Source organism: Tamandua tetradactyla, chromosome 11 (assembly GCF_023851605.1).
Source record: "Tamandua tetradactyla isolate mTamTet1 chromosome 11, mTamTet1.pri, whole genome shotgun sequence".
Classification (NCBI taxonomy): domain Eukaryota; kingdom Metazoa; phylum Chordata; class Mammalia; order Pilosa; family Myrmecophagidae; genus Tamandua; species Tamandua tetradactyla.
In genome coordinates, this window is record NC_135337.1 from 95442017 (window position 1) to 95459442 (window position 17426).

The following is a 17426-nucleotide window of genomic DNA, read 5'->3' on the forward strand; positions in this document are numbered from 1 at the left end:
TCCTTTGCTTTCTCTGCTTCAGAGAAAGGGTTTGGCCTGGTGGCCGGCTGGACCGCAGCTGTCTCCCCGCAGGCCACTCGGGGCCTCCAGGGCTGCCCCGCCCCCAAGCCCCAGGCTGGGGCCCAGCAGCATTTATTGGGCACCGTGTGTTTGTGCGAACCGGTCGCCCTGGGCAAGGGAAGTTTGGGAGCCTCTCCTAGGGGTCTGTTAATGTTTAACCCGTTGGGGGAGGCCTTCCTGCAATGACCTTTCACCTTGGCAGCCCACAGTCCCCACCCCACCTCCTGCCCAGCCCAGAGCCCAGAGGGTGGCCCCGGCACGTGGACAGGGCCTCTCCGGAATGAGAGGCCGGCAGCCACTCCCCTCCCTCCCTCCCCCACTGCCCCATGCCTCCCCTCTCAGAAGGGGCATCCTCCCTGCGCCAAAGGAAACCCTACAACACTTTTTGGGACAAGCTGGGACTCTTGGGGTAAGGCTTGCGGCTTTGGGGGGACAGGAGCTCAGGCAGACACCCCTTGTTCAAGCCCAGCACCCGCCCTGCACCCCCCCCAACTAGTTCCACCGTCCTGTGACCCCAGGGGTCCTCCTGGAGATGGGGAGAGGCCCGGCCCCGCCCCCCTGACCCCTGCCCGCGGCCCCGCGGTGACATTTGACCTTGCAGTGCCCGCCGACCCGGGACAAAGGGGCCTGGGTGCATCTGCCTCGGGGATGCCCGTGGGAACGGTGAGACCCTTCTCTTGGGGGGCCTGGGAACCAGCCCCACCCCCGCATGACCCCCTAAGTTGACCTCCCTCCCACTGCCCATTTCCCATCCCCATCCACCAACTGGAGGGGCTGAGGTCACTCTTGGACTCTTGGGGACAGGAGAGGGTAGACCAAGTCAACTCCTCCGTCCCCCAGGGGCGACCTTGCTCCCTCCCTACCCCGTCTGTCTCTCCAGTCCACAGGGACTGCCCCTGGGCTCCAGAGGTCACCAGTCCCAGCTCTGGCCCCAGAAGGGAGAGGCCCCGGGACCAGATTCAAATCTAGCCTCGGCCTCTGCCTGGCACTGGCCTCAGGCACCCATCCCCCGCACACCTGCCCAGGTACAGCCTGAGTGCCCCTCCCCCAGGCTGTGGACAAATCCCTTTCTAGTCTAGGTTTTGAGTTTCAGTCCCATCCCAGAGGACAGGTGGCCGCTCCTGTCCCCCCCCCCCAGCCAGTTGGCCCCTTATGGAGGGGCAGGAGGGGTGGTCTATGCAAATGACATGCTAATAAGACAGCATGCCTGCTCTTAAGCAGGTGCAAACACCTGCCAGGGCTCCCAGCTCTGAGGACCACCTAGAACCTTCCTGGCGGGGGAGGGGCAAACCCTCTCTGGGGCTCTAGAGACAGAAGGGAGTTGGAACCCCAGCGGTCACTGCATAACCTCACTGGGCTTCAGTTTCCTCCCGCATCTCTGCGGGTGTCCCAGAATCATCCCTGCTCCTTAGGAACCCCCAGTTCGGGAACCCCGCGGCCTCCCGCCTGCCCTGCCCCTGCCCACACCCCACACTGTGCCAGGCCAGGCCCTGAGACCGGACCCCGGGGCACACCCGTCCCCGCCATGTCAAACACGCCAAGTCATACCACGTCACATAAAGTCATTCCAGGACAGTTTATGAAATGGCTCGGGGTCTAGAGAAGGGTCTCCCCAAGCCGGGGCGGCGGGCGGGGCGGCCTGGGCCTCCCCAGGGCTCTGGCGGCAGCTCCCAGCAAGGCCAGCTCCCCTGCATGCCGTGCCTCCAGCTGGGCCACCTGCTGCGCCAGCGCCCGCTGCTGTTCCTCCTGCTTCCGATGGATTCCACGGAAGGCCAGGACCAGGGCGCTGGAGGGGACGGGACGGGCAGGAGGTGGCTGGGTCGAGAAACGGCCCCCCCACCGCCCCCAAGGCAGAGACCGAGCACCCCACCCCCAGCCTGCAGCTCCGGGGTCCCAGCATCATGGGGCAAAGCTGAGCATGGGGGGACATGGCAGGAGACGAAATGAACTTGCTGCCCCCTCACCGCAGGGAAGCTGGGGCCCACCCAGAGAGAGCCCGGGGCACCCCTGAGGTTACCAGGCAGGTGCGGACAGGGCAGAGAGCTCACCTGTGAACCCTGCACAAGTCGCTGTTCAGCTCGGTACTCTAAGCCCGCCTGGCTCGCTCCTTCTGAGCCACCTGTTCCAGCTCTTCCCTCAGAGTTCCCAGCTGCTCCCGCAGACCGGTGGCCCTGGCGCGGGGGTGGGGAGAGAGGGTCTCCCAGCCACACCCGGACCCGCCTGATCCCCCTCCTCCCACCCACCTGCCCACGGTGTGTCACCTGAACACACCTGCACACAGGTGTACACCCTGCCTTCCACTGCACACTCCACCAGCCCCAGCTGCCATCCTCTCCTCAACTCAGGCCTTCGATACGCACCGGGTCAGAGATGCCACCAGCTCCCGCGCCAGCTCCTCGGGGGCCCTCCCTTTGCCCACCTGGCCTCCATCCATGCCACTGGTGCCCCCAGGGACAGCAAGAGGGCCCTGGGAGGGGGCAGAAGGGAGGAAAGTGACACTGGCTGAGGGAGGCCTGGCATGTGCTCAGCTGAGCTGCACGTGAGACCCCTGGCCTTACAGGGCTCAGTCTGGTGAGAGGGAAATAAGGAAAGGGTGAACCTCAACAGCAGGCAACCCAGGAGGGCCTCCTTGAGGAGGTGAGGTCTGAGCTGAAGCCCACAGGAAGTGCACAGAGAGGCTTGGAGGCGGGAGAGGTGATTCAAAGAGCTGCGTTCACAGGTCTCAACTCTAAGGGTTCCAGAAGCCATCGAAGGCTCTAAGCAGAGGTCAGGCAAGATGAGCCAGGAAAGAGGAAAGCGGTGTGAACCGTGACCTGCCCCTTATTACGAGTACCCTCGCCACCTGGTGCAGAAGTGGGAACCAAGGCGCGAATGGGGCCGTGATTTGCCGGGAATGCCAGCCAGTAGGACCTGCTCACCGGCACCCAGCCCTCCTCGTCGTCTCCGCTGCTCCCACCTCCACTGCTCTCTGCACCGCTGCCACTGGCCTCGCCTGCCCGGAGCTGGGCCTGCTCCCACCGGAGCTGCTCCAGCAGGAGTGCGTGGGCCGGGCCCTGGGCTCGGAGGGCGGCCTCCTGCAGCTCCAGGCCCCGCTTCTCCCTTCGTGCCATCTGCAGCTGCAGCGTCAGGTCGGCCAGAGTCTCCTAAAGACCCAGGAGAGGACAGAGATTTTGTCCTCCAGGGTCAACCACAGGGGAAACTGAGGTCCCTCATCGAGCTCCTGGGAGGTGGGAAATATCCCCTCCTCCCCCCACTGAAAGCCCCAGCTGCAGAAATGGCAGCTCAGATAGGGAAAGGAGCTTTGACAAAACTGAGTGACAGCTCAGAGGGAGTGTCTAGAATTTCTCCAACTACAGAGCCCTGGCACTGCGATATCAAGCTATGACCTCCCTGTTATGTCTCCTGCCCCCATCTCTGTCCCCTAGGAAGGGCATTTTGGAAAGCCAGACTGGAAGTCTAATGAGAAACTGAGACCCAGAGGACAAACTCCTATTCATTCCTCAAAACTCCGGTTCCAATTCTCCTCCCTCCAGGAAACCTAATCCAGTCCAGCAGAACCCTCCCTTGCTCCTGGGTCCCGTGACCAATGCTCCTCTCTAAACCTCAGCAAAGGGCTTTGCCCTGCCAGGACTGCTGGCCCAGTGACCACAGCCCATATGTACCCGCGCGCCCGCCAGTTCCTGCTGGATCTGCATCTTCTCCAGCCGGGGCAGGGCTGAGCATGGCTGGCCCCCCAGCATAGCCTGCAGCATGGCCTCTGCCCGAGGCATGTTGGGTGAGGGCGCCAAGGTGGGGCCCGGCTCTGGGGGGATCTTCACCAGAGCACGGCGCTGCTGGAGACGCCTGAGGTAGGCTTGGAGCTGGGCAGCCACCTCCTGAGGCATGGGCCTGTCCACACTGCTGCCCTCAGGGCTGTAGGAAATAGAAGAGGGCCTGTGTCCACCCTGAGGAGTGTGGTTGTGCTGACTTCATACCAACCCTGGTGGGCTCTCTCTTCCCCCGTCTTACCTATCCCATGCTATCCCTGACGGACCAGTCATACCAACATGGTGGGCACTATAATGTAAGCCCCAATGAGCACTGCCACCCGTCAGTCCTACACAGTGGGTGCCATCACACCAACCCAACAGGCACTGTCATTCATGCCAACACAGTGGGCTCCATCACACCAGCTCCACAGGCACCCTTGCTCAAACCAACATGGCAAGTGCCATCATGCCAACTCAATGGGCACCACAGCTCATGTCAACATGGTGGGTGTGTGATGCCACCAAACAGGCACCGTGGCTTGTGCCAACATGGTGGGCACCATAATGCCAACAAAATGGGGACTACCACTTATGTCAACATGGAGGGAAGGTACTGTCAACCCAGTGGGCATTGTTACTCATGCCAACACAGTGGGCGGCGTCAGTCATGTCAACATGGCCCCATCACCCATCAAGACTGTCTGGTGTGTATTGTGCCAACCCAACAGGTATCATCACACAGCATGGCCAACCACAGGATCATGTCAACCCCAGTGGGAATCATCCACCACCAGGCCACTAAGCACCACCATACCAGGGTCAGTCAGTGGACATCATCATTCATCTCCTGCCAACCCTGCCAAATCCCAACCTGGGACCAGCTCTGGGAGCCCCACCCTCCAATATTTCACCCTCCAATGACTCACTCAGGGGTCAGCCCCAATCCCAGGACTCCCAGGGATACCTCAGCTGGGTATCCCGCTGGGCTTCACCATCCATGGCAGCCTTCTCTTGTGCCAGCAGCCTCAATGCTTCCTTCTCGGCCTCCCACAAGTTGCCCAGAGGGACTTCTTCCCCTGCTCCTGAGTCAGCCTCCCGCAGGGTGAGCAGGGCCCCGTACACCTTCTCACAGTCCTCACTGTGGAATGCCAGGATGCCCAGTCCCATCTTGCCAGGTGGGTGCCAGCCTCCATGTGCTCCTGGGCTTCTCACATCTCCTCCCAGAACCCGCCCCTGGGAGCACTCAGACTCCCTCAGGACCCCTGAAACTAAGGACTGTCTTAAATTAATTTCTGTGGTGGAGAAATGCTTCCCTACAGGCATCTTGCCTCCCTCTGTGGACGGGGGCCATCCTTGGATGTCCATCCCGTCTCCAGCCAGTGATATCGCTGGTGGGGTGCACAGACCTGTACTGCAAGGCCAGATGCAGTGCCGTGGCCTCGGCCTCCCGCTGGCCCAGCTGCATGCTGAGACCTTCACACTGGCCCTTGTACCCCTGGAGCACAGCTGACAGCAGACGGTTGAAGCATTTAAGCTTCTCGATATTCCTACCTCCGAGGTGGGGAAGAGGGAAAGTGAGAGGCCTCCAAAGGTAGTCAGGACCCAGCTTCCACCCTGTCTCTTCCCCATACTCCAGCTCAAGACTTCTTGACTCATAACCCTGGTTGAGGAGGTGCCAGTGCCCTTACGAGCTCAGCATTTGCAGCTCTTACCCCTGGAGCTGCTCCATCTGGGCTTCCAGGATGTGTGTCTCAGGGGTGAGAGTGGGGAGAGGCCCAATAATCTTGGTGCTGGGATTGCTCCGGAGGCGCTGGAGTAGGGGGTGAGCCAGGGGAAAGGGGTCCTGCCAAGAAGAGGGCACTTAATTTACCCACCCAGGCACTGAGAGCCCAGGATCATGGCTTTAGGTCTTTTCCAAGCCCTGGATCTCAAGATCAGCATTTGGGTCTCATCTCTTGAAGTCTAAGGGTCTCAGGACCATGGATTCTTGTTTTCCACACTCACCTGAGTCCCCCAAGGATCCCCATCTGCCCCAGAACTGCTGGACCCACTGCCTGAACCGCCTGCCTGGCTGTGGGAAGGAGGTGGGAAGGGTTCAAATCTCGGCAGGAAATCCTGCAGCTCCTGGACCTGGGGGAAGGACAGGGACTATCAGACCAGCCCTCCTCAAGGCCTATTTCTGGGGCAGTGGCTAGAACCCCAGCTGGAAGGCAGGAGCCACAGATAACTCACTCCCCAGCAATTCCTTAACTATGAAGCCTTGGGCAAGTCACTCACTTGGCCACCCAAAGTAATCTTTCCCAGGAGGAAGACGGACTCCACTCCTTGGCCTGGGCTCCTGGCTTCCTCCAGCTGGTCCAGACCAGAGACTTGGGGCTCCCATCCCTCGGATCTCACTGAGATTCCCAAACATTTCCCTTAAGCCTTGACAACTCTCCTGAGCTCTGGGCTCAAACGTGGGTAAACATGCGCATGGACACCTTGAAGTAAGCTTTTGGTCTTCTCCTGCCAAAACCTGCTCCTCCCACAGCCTCTCCATCTCTCACTGGTCCCTCAGGCCCCAACCCTGGAATTGTCCTTGACTCCCCTCCAGCTTTCATGGCCAGAACCATCAGCTCCACGGCACCATTATCTGGAATCTGCATGCTCCTCACAACCTCCACCACTCCTCCCCCGGGTTGGGGAAATTGCTGTTTCCTGGGTTGCCAGATTCTGCCCATTCCCCCCACTGACTGTTCCTACTATAGCTGCCAGAGGGCGCCCATGAACATCTGAATGTAGGCAGGTCCTTCCCCCCTGCCTAGAACACTCCATGGCTCCCACCTCACTCAGAGCAAAAGCCAAAGTTCTCCCTGAGGCCAACCAGGCCCGGCACGACCTGCCCTGTCCCCTCCTGCCCTCACCTCCTCCTGCTCTCCCCCTCGCTCGCTCCACTCCAGCCACACAGGCCTCCTTGCTGCTCCCTGAATATAGCAAATTACTGTTCTGTGTGCCTGGCAAAGCTTGCCCTGGATCCTTGCACAGCTCCTCCCTGAGCTTCTGCTTGTTTTTTTTTTACATCTGGTCACCCTCTCGGCAAGGCCTTCCCTAACAGGCTTAGGACCCTCATCTGGTTTGGGTGCAGTACCTGGCACACATCGGCCCTCCAGAAAGATTGGTGGAAGGGACACGTATAAATGTTGCTGAGGCCAGGGGCTGCCTGCCTGAGTTGGGCAGGACTGTCCACTAACCTCCCTCTGCAGCATCTCCTTTTCAGCCCGGACGGCCCGGAGGGAAGCCTGCAGGCGGACCAGCTCGTCCTCACGGCTGCCCAGAGCCAGCTGCAGCCAGGCATTCTTCTCGGCCAGGCGTGCGGCCTCCCACCGGCAGCCCGCTGCCCCCTCCTGCTCCCCGCAGGGCCCTGGAGCCCCCTTGCTGCTGCCCTCCACATCTGGGGCCTCGGGACAGCTCGGGGGCCTTTGGTGCCACGCTGCTGCAGCCGCCTCCAAGGAGCACAGGGCCTGCTGGAGTCTTTGGAACATGTCGGGAGCCTTGGGCTCGGAGGGGATGGTCTCCCCGTCAGAGGCCACCTCTGTGGCCTGGTGGGCTTTCGCTGTAGGCTCGGGAGGGCCCTCAGGGACTGGGGCCGGGCTCCCACCGGATATCCCATCGGCTTCCTTGTCTGTCCTGGGGAGACCGAGTCAGGAAACCACAGCCACCTGTTGCTCAGCAGGAATTCTGAGGCCCTAAACCTCAGGGTCCCAAGGAGGCATGAGCAAGGCAGGGGGCTGGCAAGTATTGTATGCTCCGGGGCTGTTCAGGGCAAGGCTGGAATGCTGGAGGTCCAGAGAGGAGGCTAGACCGCAGCAGTCCAGGAGGGGACCTGGGGCTGGGGAAGCAGAGGTGGGAGGGAGCTCTGAAAATGGACTGTCCAGTGGGCTGGTGCCCGAGAAGCCCTTTCTGAGTCAAACTGAGTAGGGTAATGGGGAGCCATGGCAGGTGTATGAGCGGGGGAGGAGAACAGGCAGGGCTGAGGGTAGGAAAGAGGGAGGATGTGCCAGAGCTGGATTGGGAGGTGGGGTGGGCAGAGGTTAAACGGCCCTTACCTGTCCCGCAGGTCCTGCCCACTGGCCTCTGCCACGAGACCCAGCAGCTCCTCTGACACGCCACGGCTCCCCTGAGGTGGTGCAGGGCCTGGCTCAAAGCTCCCCATGGCTGCCTCTGCCTCCTCTGAACTCTCAGCCACAGGATCCAACTCACCCTGCAAATGACCCCCCTCTTTGAGCCAGGTGGTGCTGGGCCCCGGGGTTCCATGGAGCTGGACATGGCAGGGAGGGGGACACTCACAGGCGGGGCGTGCCTCCCTCGCCGACTTCGGGGCCGGGTGGCTCGGGCACTCATCGCTGTGCAGAAATCAATATCTTCTGTATAATCCTCTTCCTTCCTTGTCCCCTAAAAACACAGCTTGACCTTGGTTCCTGCCTTTTGTGTCTGGACAAAAGGGGGCCTCAATATTCTTTCATGTGAAATTAGGCATCAGTTACCTCCTAGAAACGATCTCGAGTTATCCATTTTGATTTGACACATTTGAATGCCTCCCCTGACGGGCAGCTCACTATCTGTCAGGTTTACCTTGATCTTCTCTTTCTCCTCTGCTTAGTACATTTTCACCAGCTGTGCCACCCTCTTACCTCTTTTCCTTCCCCTGTGTGGGCTCTCCTACACCAGACCCTCCCGAACACCAGGTCCCAGTTCTAGAAGGCAGCCCCTCACCCACATCCACCTCTCTGCTCCTCTCGGGGCACCCCGATCAGAGGTCCAAGTCTTTGGACACTCTTGGGGTCATTCTGGCCACTGCGCGTTCACACCCGGGCTGGCCAAGGCTGGCCTGGGAGGGGCCAGGGAACAGGAAACCCCCTCCCCCGGTCATGTGACCTGTTATTGTGCCGTTTCCTCCTTGAGGACAGTGGCTTCTTCCAGCCCCAGGGGGGACGCGTGTCCAGCTCTGGAGATGCAAGTCCTTCCTCATCTCAGCCTTCGATCCCACAGCTCAGACCCTTGGGTTTTATTTCCTGGGAGCTGGAAGGTCCCCTGGGCTGGGGTTTTTTGTCTTTGTCTGACTGTGCTGCAAGCTCCCCGTCTCCACCCCTACCTTGAATGCTGGGGGTCACAGTTCTGCCACTTCAGTCAAGGCCCAGGTTCAAGAACCTCGAGCAAGCAATGCCACTCTCTGGGCCTCAGTTTTCTTATCTGTAAAATGGGGGTAGTTATTAAGTTCTTTTTGCCTGGTGGGCATCATCAGGGAACCAAATCTACAAGGCCTTCTTGTTCCCTCCTACCACTCTGGCCACCTCTCGTCTCTGCTTCCTTTGGCAGCTGCCCTTTCTCCTTTGTAAATACTGGATTCCCCAGGGCCACACTGGCCACTAAGTCCTACCCGATTTTCCTTTCCACCGGGCTTCTGCACCCCCATCCCCCAACCTCCCACCCCCAATTTCTCTCCCCATCCAAGCCCCAGAAACAGAAATCCCACTGTCTTCCCCTCCCCTGCTCATATACCTTCCATGGCTCCCTGTTACCCTTGGGAGAAATTCCTAGCTCTCCAGCTGGGCATTCAGGCCCTTCAAAATGATGCCTGTGGCCTGCTTGCACATATACCACATGCTATAGCCACATTGGCTTCCTCGGAGAACAGCCAAAAGTTCTCATCTCTCTCCTGCCCCCGGACCTCGGCCACGCTGCAACCTCGATCTGAAGCATTCTTTTCTTCCGCCTGCTGGAGGCCTGGCTCGAGACAGTCCCGGGGGTGCAGTGGGGTGTGGGGTAGGCAGGGGGTCTGGACCCAAAACCAAAGATGGCAGGGAGAGAGGTGGCCATTATGATTTGGGGTGCGTGGGGGAATCTGAGGCCACATTCCATTCCAAAAACGCTTTTCTTCCAAGTCTCCATGCCTTTGCTCAGGCCATTCCTTCCACCTGGATGCTTTTCTCCTTCTGATATCTGGCAAAGCGTTTATCTTTTCTGGCTCAGCTTACAGGGCCCCAGCCCCAGCCTAGGAGAGGAGGGCAGGCTTAACTGACCCTTTTACAAATAGAGGAACTCAAGCTCACGGTGGTTTTAAAGGATTCTGGCTCAAAGGGTTAGGGGTAGAAGAAAAAGCAGCTCGAAATAGTTCTACTTTAGTATTTTATGGATGCAAATATATGTAAATAAGGAGGCGCATAAACTACTGGGTGTGGTCTGAGGCCACGCCACGCCCACTGCCATCCCGATAAACTGGCCCTCATTGAGGCGCGGGGTCAGCTCCACCAATCACCACCCTCGCCCCGCCTCTCCGCCTTAAATCCCGCCCAGCTCAGCCCCACGCAGCCCATCACGTTGCGAGCTAGACCTCCTGCATCCCTCCGAGCTTATGACATCGCCAGCCCACCCACTCTGTCTGGTTTAACCTGTCCCCTTAGAAGCAGTCACGATTTTCGCCTGATTCATCCGGAGTCTTGCTTTAGCCAATCATATTTTAGAGCTCGCTCTCAGTGCAGCCTATCCCATTCCAGATCCCGCCCCCTCGTGCACATTCCAACCTATCATATTACAATCCCCCACACACTTCTAGCCTATCAGCTTCCAAGCCCTTTCGCGCTTCGTCCAAGGCCCCCTGCGGCCCAGTGAACTACATTTCCCAGGTGGCCTCGCAGCCTCCCGCTAAACTTCCGGCGGGGAAGATGGCGGCTTCCTGGCCAGTCGGCCGCTGAATTGGAGGGAAGCTCGGCCTACGGTGAGCAGGAGGTGGTGGGTGATGGGAGTGTGCGGGCCCCGTCCCTTGAGACGCAGCTCTCTTGGTCCCAGAGACCCAGCCCCCGCTCCCCTGGGCTGACGCCGTCAGTTCTAATCTCTCCTGCAGCCCAGCTCCATCCTTGCTGCAGCCGACGCTTTGTTTTTCCAAGAGGTGTGGGGACTGCCGGCTCTCAGAGACCATCCCGCACAGCCATGCCCCTTGCCCAGATCGACGAGCCATTCCGCGGGCGGCCTGTCTCCCCGCTCCCCGAACCCCCAAAGTGTCGCGTGACCCCCAGACCCGCCCCTCTCCCCTGCGCAGACCCTCTCCAGACCCTCTCCAGGCCTCCCAGAGCCTGCCGGGAAAAATCTCAGAGGTTGTTACTCTTTTATTCGCCGAGACATTTTTCCTCCCAGGTGACAGAACACCTAGCAGCCTGGCTTAAGCAGGAAGGGAAGTTATTGGCTGATAGGGCTGGTGAGCTTCAGGCATAGCGGAGCCGGGTCTCAGCCATCTGTTTCTGTTGTTTGTTTTTTTGGTGGGCATTGCTTCTTGCAGGCTCTCTTCCCCCTCCTGGAGGCAGAAGAGGGTCCTGGCAGGTTCTGGCTTCCATCCTCTCGTCTCTGTACCTCCAACAGGAGCCCCACTTGTTTAATAGCACCTTGTAAAGGCCCAGAGTTGCTTCTCACTGGCCAGTATTGGGTCGTGTGTCCATCTCAACCAGTCACAGTGGCCAGAAAGATGAACTGTGTTCACTGTCAAAGTGGGGGAATGGGGTTGACCCCGCAGGAAAAAGTGGGGGACTGTTACCTTAAGTCAGAGTGGTTGTTAGGAATAAGAGCCACCCATTTTACAGCTGAGAAAACTGAGGCCCTGACAGAAGTGATTTGTTGTCAGTCAGTGGCAGGTGCCTGTCCTCTCTCCCAGTGACCAAATATTCTTAAAACCCCACAGTGGAGAACCCTGGCTTCCCCAGTCCCTGCTGTAACCAGGCGCCCAGGAGCCATGGAAGTGGCCGAGTCCAGCAGCCCCACCGAGGAGGAGGAAGAGGAGGAAGAGGAGGAAGAGGAGCAGTCTGCCGAGCCTCGGCCCCGCACACGCTCCAACCCCGAGGGGGCCGAGGACCGGGCGCTAGGGGCCCAGGCCAGCGTGGGCAGCCGCAGCGAGGGAGAGGGAGAGGCAGCCAGTGCTGACGACGCCACCCCCACCCCCCCAGGTGCTGGCCCCAAGTCCTGGCAGGTGCCCACACCCACCCCTGAGGTTCAGGTGCGGACGCCGAGGGTCAACTGTCCAGAGAAGGTGGTAAGTGGGGGGCTTGGCCTGCCGTTCCTAGGCACTGGCCAGCCTCGGGTTAAACGTTGTTGATTTTTGGAGATTCACTTGGCAAACATTCCCTTTGTTTTGCCTTCCTGTGGCTGTGGGAACAAATGACCACAAACCGAGGATGCATATTTACTGCCTCATGATTCTGGTGGCCGGAAGTCTGAAATCAAGGTGTCAATAGGGCCGCACCCCCTCCAATCTTATAGAGAAGCTTCCTTGCCTCTTCCAGCTCCTGTTGGTACTACGGATTCCTCAGTTTGTGGCAACATCACTCCAATCTCTGCCTCTGTCATCACATGGAAGTCTTCCCTCTGTGTTCTGTGTTTTCCCCTTTTTTTTCTCTTATAAGGCCACCTGTCCTTGGGCAAAGGGCGTGCCCTAATCTGGATCATCCCATGTCACTGTCCTTACCTTAATTATATCTGCAAAGACCCTTCTTCCCAAGAAGGCCACATTCTGAGGTTCTGAGGGGAGATATCTTTTGGGGGCCACAGTTACCCTATATACCCTTGTTTCCTTGTTTACCATTTATACATTTGTCAACCTGGACTCTCAGTATAGTGCTCTTCCCCCCTGACCCATCACCTCCCAAGGTAGGTGGCTTGGCTGGGAATCGGGGGTCATCCTTTTCAGAGTGGTGGTCTGGCATAAGTCCTGGCCCTGAGAGTCGCGTGCATGTCCAGTCCCGGGCCCTGCCAGCCAGAAGGCTCCTCACCGCGTGCCTCCTTCCTTTGCAGATCATCTGTCTGGACCTGTCAGAGGAAATGTCACTGCCAAAGCTGGAGTCGTTCAATGGGTGAGATGGCCGTTCAGGGCAGAAGAAGGCAGCCACTGCTTGGAGGGACCGGCCCCTGAAGCACAGTGGCTCTGCCTGGGACTTATGCCAGCTTGGCCTGTATCAAGGTGGCAGCGCCAGCTGGCTGCGGCACTGCCGTGGGCCAGTTGAGCCTGTGTTCTCAGGGTGGGAGCAGTCACATGCCACCTGGGCCACAGCGACAACTAAGGTTCCCAGAGCCCAAGTGACTTGCCTTGGGTCTCACGGCAAATGGGCGGAGCAGGGCTGCAGACCCACGCCCAGATGACCCTGAAGCCCTGACCCCGAGCCACCTGCCACCAGCAGCTGGGCTTCTGTGGGGCTGGAAGGCTGGATGGCCCCGAGTGGCTCCTGGGACATCCTGAGGATGAACCTGTCTCTCTACGCTGGTGTCCGAGACCTCTTCAGGCTGAGCAAAGGTTGGGTGGGGGGCTCAGGAGGGACTGACGAGAGTCCTGGGCTGGCCAGAGGGACCTGTTTGGGAAGGAAGGGCGAAGGCCCAGAGCTTAGTTAGGATGGGTTTGCCCGGTCTGCATGACTGGGGCCCCTGGACCTCATCCTCGTGGCTTCCCCAGGCCTGTGGCCCTGCCTTATACCCCCTGCCTGCTCCCTGTGCCTCCCAGCTCCAAAACCAACGCCCTCAATGTCTCCCAGAAGATGATCGAGATGTTTGTGCGGACAAAACACAAAATCGACAAGAGCCATGAATTTGCGCTGGTGGTTGTAAACGATGACACAGCCTGGGTGAGGCGAGGCTGGGGGTCGGGGCTGGGGGCTGGGAGCCAGAGGTCTGCGCCAGGGAGCAGGGATCAAGGCTGGGACCAGGGGTCAGGGCTGGGGGCTAGGGATGGGGCCACAGGCCAGGGAATGAGGCCGGGAACTGGGACGGGTCAGGGGTCACTCTGCTGAGGCTGTGCTTCCCCACAGCTGTCAGGGCTGACCTCCGACCCCCGTGAACTGTGCAGCTGCCTCTACGACCTGGAGACGGCCTCTTGTTCCACCTTCAGTATCCTTCCTAGCAGATGGGGTGGCCCGGCCCAGCGTGCTCAGAACCCAGGAAGCCTGCGCTGTGGAGAGGGCTGAGCATTGGAAAGAATTGGCTCGGACTCACTTGGGTTCAGGTGCCAGCTCCATTGTGACAGGCTGGGGCAAGTCACCTCTCTGAGCCTCAGTTACCCCGTCTGTCAAATGGGAGGCACACCAACCCCTACCCCATCAAGTCACTTTGAAGCTAAAGCATTTAGGAGAATAGCAGAAACAGATCGTCTCGATAGTGCCAGAAGCACTTTGCGAATCCTAACTCAGGACAACCAAAATGCATCCACTTAGGAACTACTTGATGTAGGCCCAGGTAGACAGTGCTCAGTAAAGGCACTGCACCGCTAAGAAATTCCAGTCATGCCTATGGCCCCTTCAACTTGGGGATGGCACACTTTATGCCAGTTTGAACATTAAAATCTCATGTTCATCCGCAAACTAATTAGAACATGATGCCGGCACATTAAGAAAGCAAACAGTGGTGGGGAGAGGAAACATGGCTCTCTTGTTAAAAGGAGAGAGGGCAAGGCTTCATTCCCGGGCTGGTAATCATGCTGAGGGGAAACCGAGGCTCAGAGAGGACAAGCCACTTGGCCGGTGTCACCCAGCATTCTGTGGCTGAGCTGGGCCTGGAAGCTGCCTCCAATGTGCCCGGGCTCTCCCAGCATCCAGGTCAGGGACCTCAAACCTGCTGTGGACCTTCTCCTTAGCAGCCCGCCAGATCTCGAAGGCCTCTTCAGTCTCATGTAAGTGCCCCATGGGGAGGTCACTGTGCACCCTTGAAAATCCGCTTTTGGGTCAAAACTCCACAAGTCCAGAAATAATCAAGGGGCCCTAAAACTTTCCCTACCCCAGGAATAATCACCTGCTTATCTACCTGCAAGGGTTTTCTCTAAAAGCAGACCTTCCTGCTTGGTCCTGTGGCTGCCCCCTGGCCCTCTGACCCATCATTTTGACCCAGGGCTCAGCAAACTTTCTCTGGGAAGGGCCATGTAGTCAGTGTTTTCAACAGGCCGTGGGGTCTTTGTCATAACTCCAGGGACTACCAGACGGGTGGGTGTGGCTGTGTGCCAATGAAACTTTATTTATAAACACCCAAACTTGAATTTCCTACTGTGTTCACCTGTCACGAAATATTCTTCTTTCCTTTTTTTTTTTTTTTCTGCGTGGACAGGCACTGGGAATTGAACCTGGGTCTCCGGCATGGCAGGCGAGAACTCTGCCTGCTGAGCCACTGTGGCCTACCCCTTCTTTCCATTTTGTTCTAACTGTTTCAGATTGTAAAAGTAATATTCTGTTTGCCAGCCCGTTTTAACCAGCTCCCCTAACGGTGGGCACATTGGTTGTGTTTCCATCACTCTTGGTATAGCCACCTCAGCCAGTTCTGCACGCGAATCCATGGGGTCAGTTCCCAGCAGGGGACATGCTGAGTCACAGGCATGCATATATATTTTTCTTTGTTCGAGTTTGCCAAAGCACCTTCCCAAGAAACTAATCTCCATATGCTCTCCAATCTTGGTGCTGAGGTTGTCTGTCTCCCTACTGCCTCCCCAGTGGTTGATCATGTTGCTAAAAGTTCCTTCTGTCTGATTGGTGGAAAAAGGCAGCAGGTCACTTTTCATTGATTTTTTTTTTTTTTGAGCTCTTTTCATTGTATCACTTCAGTGATTTGCCTATTAGTGGCCTTGCCTATTTTTCTGCAAGGATATTAGCTTTTTACTCTTGTTGATCAAATTTGCTTTTTACATATTAAGGACACTGGCTGTCTGTCTCTTCAGTGTTCTCTGGCCAGTGTTTACCCTGTCCTAGAGGCTGGGGTGGAGAAGTGGGCTCTGACTTAGCAATATAAGATTCAGTCCCTGCCTCCAGGGCTCCCAGCCTGTTTGGATAAGCAGGTGTAACTCAGGCCAGTGATGGGGGATGCCGAGAGCAGTGGGGGTGACCAGACCAGGTTTCTGCAGAGGGGGCAGGCAGAGAAGGCACTTGGTACCGAGGGAACAGTATGTGGGAAGGCTCAGGGGCAGCCATGAACTCTAGGGTGGGCTGGGATTGGGCAGGAGCATGCACACCAGGGAGGAGCTGGGTGGACCCCCAGAGTGTGACCTGACCCACCTCCCCACTCCCACCCCCTGGTGTGCAGCCAACAGAAGACCGAGCTGCCAGTCACGGAGAACGTGCAGACGATTCCACCCCCGTATGTGGTCCGCACCATCCTCCTGTACAGCCGCCCACCCTGCCAGCCCCAGTTCTCCCTGACAGAGCCCATGAAGGTGTGTGAGGCCCAGGAAAGGGAGGGATCCCTGCAGCTAGTGGGATGGAGGCTAGACACCAGGCTGGACTCCCCAGGGGGCACTTGGGGGCACGTTCCCGGGGTCCGAGTTACAGCCAGGAAATCATCCCCATGGAGGCAGGGGGTGACTAGCTTCCCTGAGGCTGGTATTCTTCCCTGTAGAAGATGTTCCAGTGCCCATATTTCTTTTTCGACGTGGTTTACATCCATAATGGAGCTGACGAGAAGGAGGAGGAGATGAGCTGGAAGGTGAGAGCCCCACAGGCAGGTTTGGGTGCCGGGTGGGTGTTGATAGGATATCTCCGAACTCACCTGTGTCGGGCTCAGATGATCTCCTATGGGGTGCCCTGAATCCCAGCCCAGATGAACTGCAGTCATTCAGTCATTCAACAACCATCGCTGGTGTGTGTGCTACTGAGTGAGGCAGGCTGCAGGCCTGGAGGCTGGGGGAATATGCCTGGCTCCTGCCACCTCATCCTCCAAATCCCCTGCTTCTCACTCTTCCTGCTTTGCCCTCACTGTGCCCTCACCTGGAATTCTCCCTCCCTAGCCCCAAACTAATTTGGGGACCTCTGGGCCACTTTCTGAGCTTCAGCATCCCCAGCTATGAGCAGAGGAGCTGAGATCAACTCCTGCTCACCCCTCAACACCCAACCTAAAAGTCCCTTCCCTGGGAAGCCTTTCCTGTTCCTCAAGGAAGAATAGCGTGGGAGCTGGGGGGTTCTCCATCTGACTGTGTGGTCCGGTCCTCCTGGAAGTTCCCGACACTGTGCAGAGGGCAGAGAACGTGCTGACTGGGAAAACTCCTCTTCACCCTTCAGAGCCCATCCCACAGGCCCTCCTCCTCTGGAAGCCCTCCAGGGATACAGAGAACCTCTGGGAGGAGGGCAACCCTTGGCTGACCAGCCGCCCCCTGACCCCTAGGATATGTTTGCCTTCATGGGCAGCCTGGATGCCAAGGGCACAAGCTACAAGTACGAGGTAGCGCTGGCCGGGCCAGCCCTTGAGCTGCACAACTGCATGGCCAAGCTGCTGGCCCACCCACTGCAGCGGCCCTGCCAGAGCCACGCCTCCTACAGCCTGCTGGAGGAGGATGACGAGGCTGCTGAAGTTGAGGCCACCGTCTGAGTTGCCCTCTGCTCCCATGTGTGTATCTCAGACTCCCCTAGGCTTGGCCTAGCCGCTGGTTCTCAGATTAGGCCCTGTGGAACCGGGGAGGTTCTGGAAGGTACCCAGGAATCCCACAATTCCAGAAGGCATCCCAGGGAACCCTTCTCCTGCATTCCCCAACCCACATCCCATGCCCAGTTTGTCAGTTGTAGTTCTTGATCTTCCCCTGTGGTTTTGTCATCAAAATAAAAAATTGAGATTCCCTAACCTGGGTTCATAACAACTTGG

At 58.3% G+C, this 17426-nt stretch overlaps 2 protein-coding genes across 10 annotated transcripts; one reads left to right on the forward strand and one right to left on the reverse strand.

Annotated features, from left to right (window-relative positions):
- Window positions 1-1741: 1741 nt before the first annotated feature.
- Window positions 1742-8700, reverse strand: USHBP1 (USH1 protein network component harmonin binding protein 1). Of its 5 annotated transcripts, none has more exons than XM_077122014.1 (13): window positions 8562-8700; window positions 8136-8240; window positions 7895-8049; window positions 7040-7475; window positions 5814-5880; window positions 5522-5652; window positions 5216-5356; window positions 4774-4947; window positions 3723-3972; window positions 2979-3203; window positions 2421-2527; window positions 2109-2231; window positions 1742-1846 (listed from the first exon to the last, which is right to left on the reverse strand). In XM_077122014.1, the coding sequence occupies exons 4-12, from the start codon at window positions 7456-7458 to the stop codon at window positions 2147-2149; spliced, it is 1599 nt and encodes a 532-aa protein (XP_076978129.1). In that variant the 5' UTR covers window positions 7459-7475; window positions 7895-8049; window positions 8136-8240; window positions 8562-8700; the 3' UTR covers window positions 1742-1846; window positions 2109-2146. The 5 variants fall into 5 exon arrangements, with proteins under 5 accessions (XP_076978129.1, XP_076978128.1, XP_076978126.1 ...); XM_077122013.1 differs by having other exon boundaries at window positions 5216-5360; window positions 5814-5939; XM_077122011.1 differs by having other exon boundaries at window positions 5814-5939; window positions 8562-8698.
- Window positions 8701-10431: 1731 nt separating this feature from the next.
- Window positions 10432-17421, forward strand: BABAM1 (BRISC and BRCA1 A complex member 1). Of its 5 annotated transcripts, XM_077122029.1 has the most exons (10): window positions 10479-10563; window positions 11122-11162; window positions 11518-11865; window positions 12624-12682; window positions 13324-13444; window positions 13628-13706; window positions 14436-14484; window positions 15879-16008; window positions 16191-16277; window positions 16953-17421. In XM_077122029.1, exons 3-10 carry the CDS (start codon window positions 11569-11571, stop codon window positions 17154-17156), a joined length of 1026 nt encoding a protein of 341 aa, XP_076978144.1. In that variant the 5' UTR covers window positions 10479-10563; window positions 11122-11162; window positions 11518-11568; the 3' UTR covers window positions 17157-17421. The 5 variants fall into 5 exon arrangements, with proteins under 5 accessions (XP_076978139.1, XP_076978141.1, XP_076978143.1 ...); XM_077122024.1 differs by lacking the exon at window positions 11122-11162 and having other exon boundaries at window positions 10432-10563; XM_077122026.1 differs by lacking the exon at window positions 11122-11162 and having other exon boundaries at window positions 10432-10563; window positions 14460-14484.
- The last annotated feature ends 5 nt before the right edge of the window (window positions 17422-17426 follow it).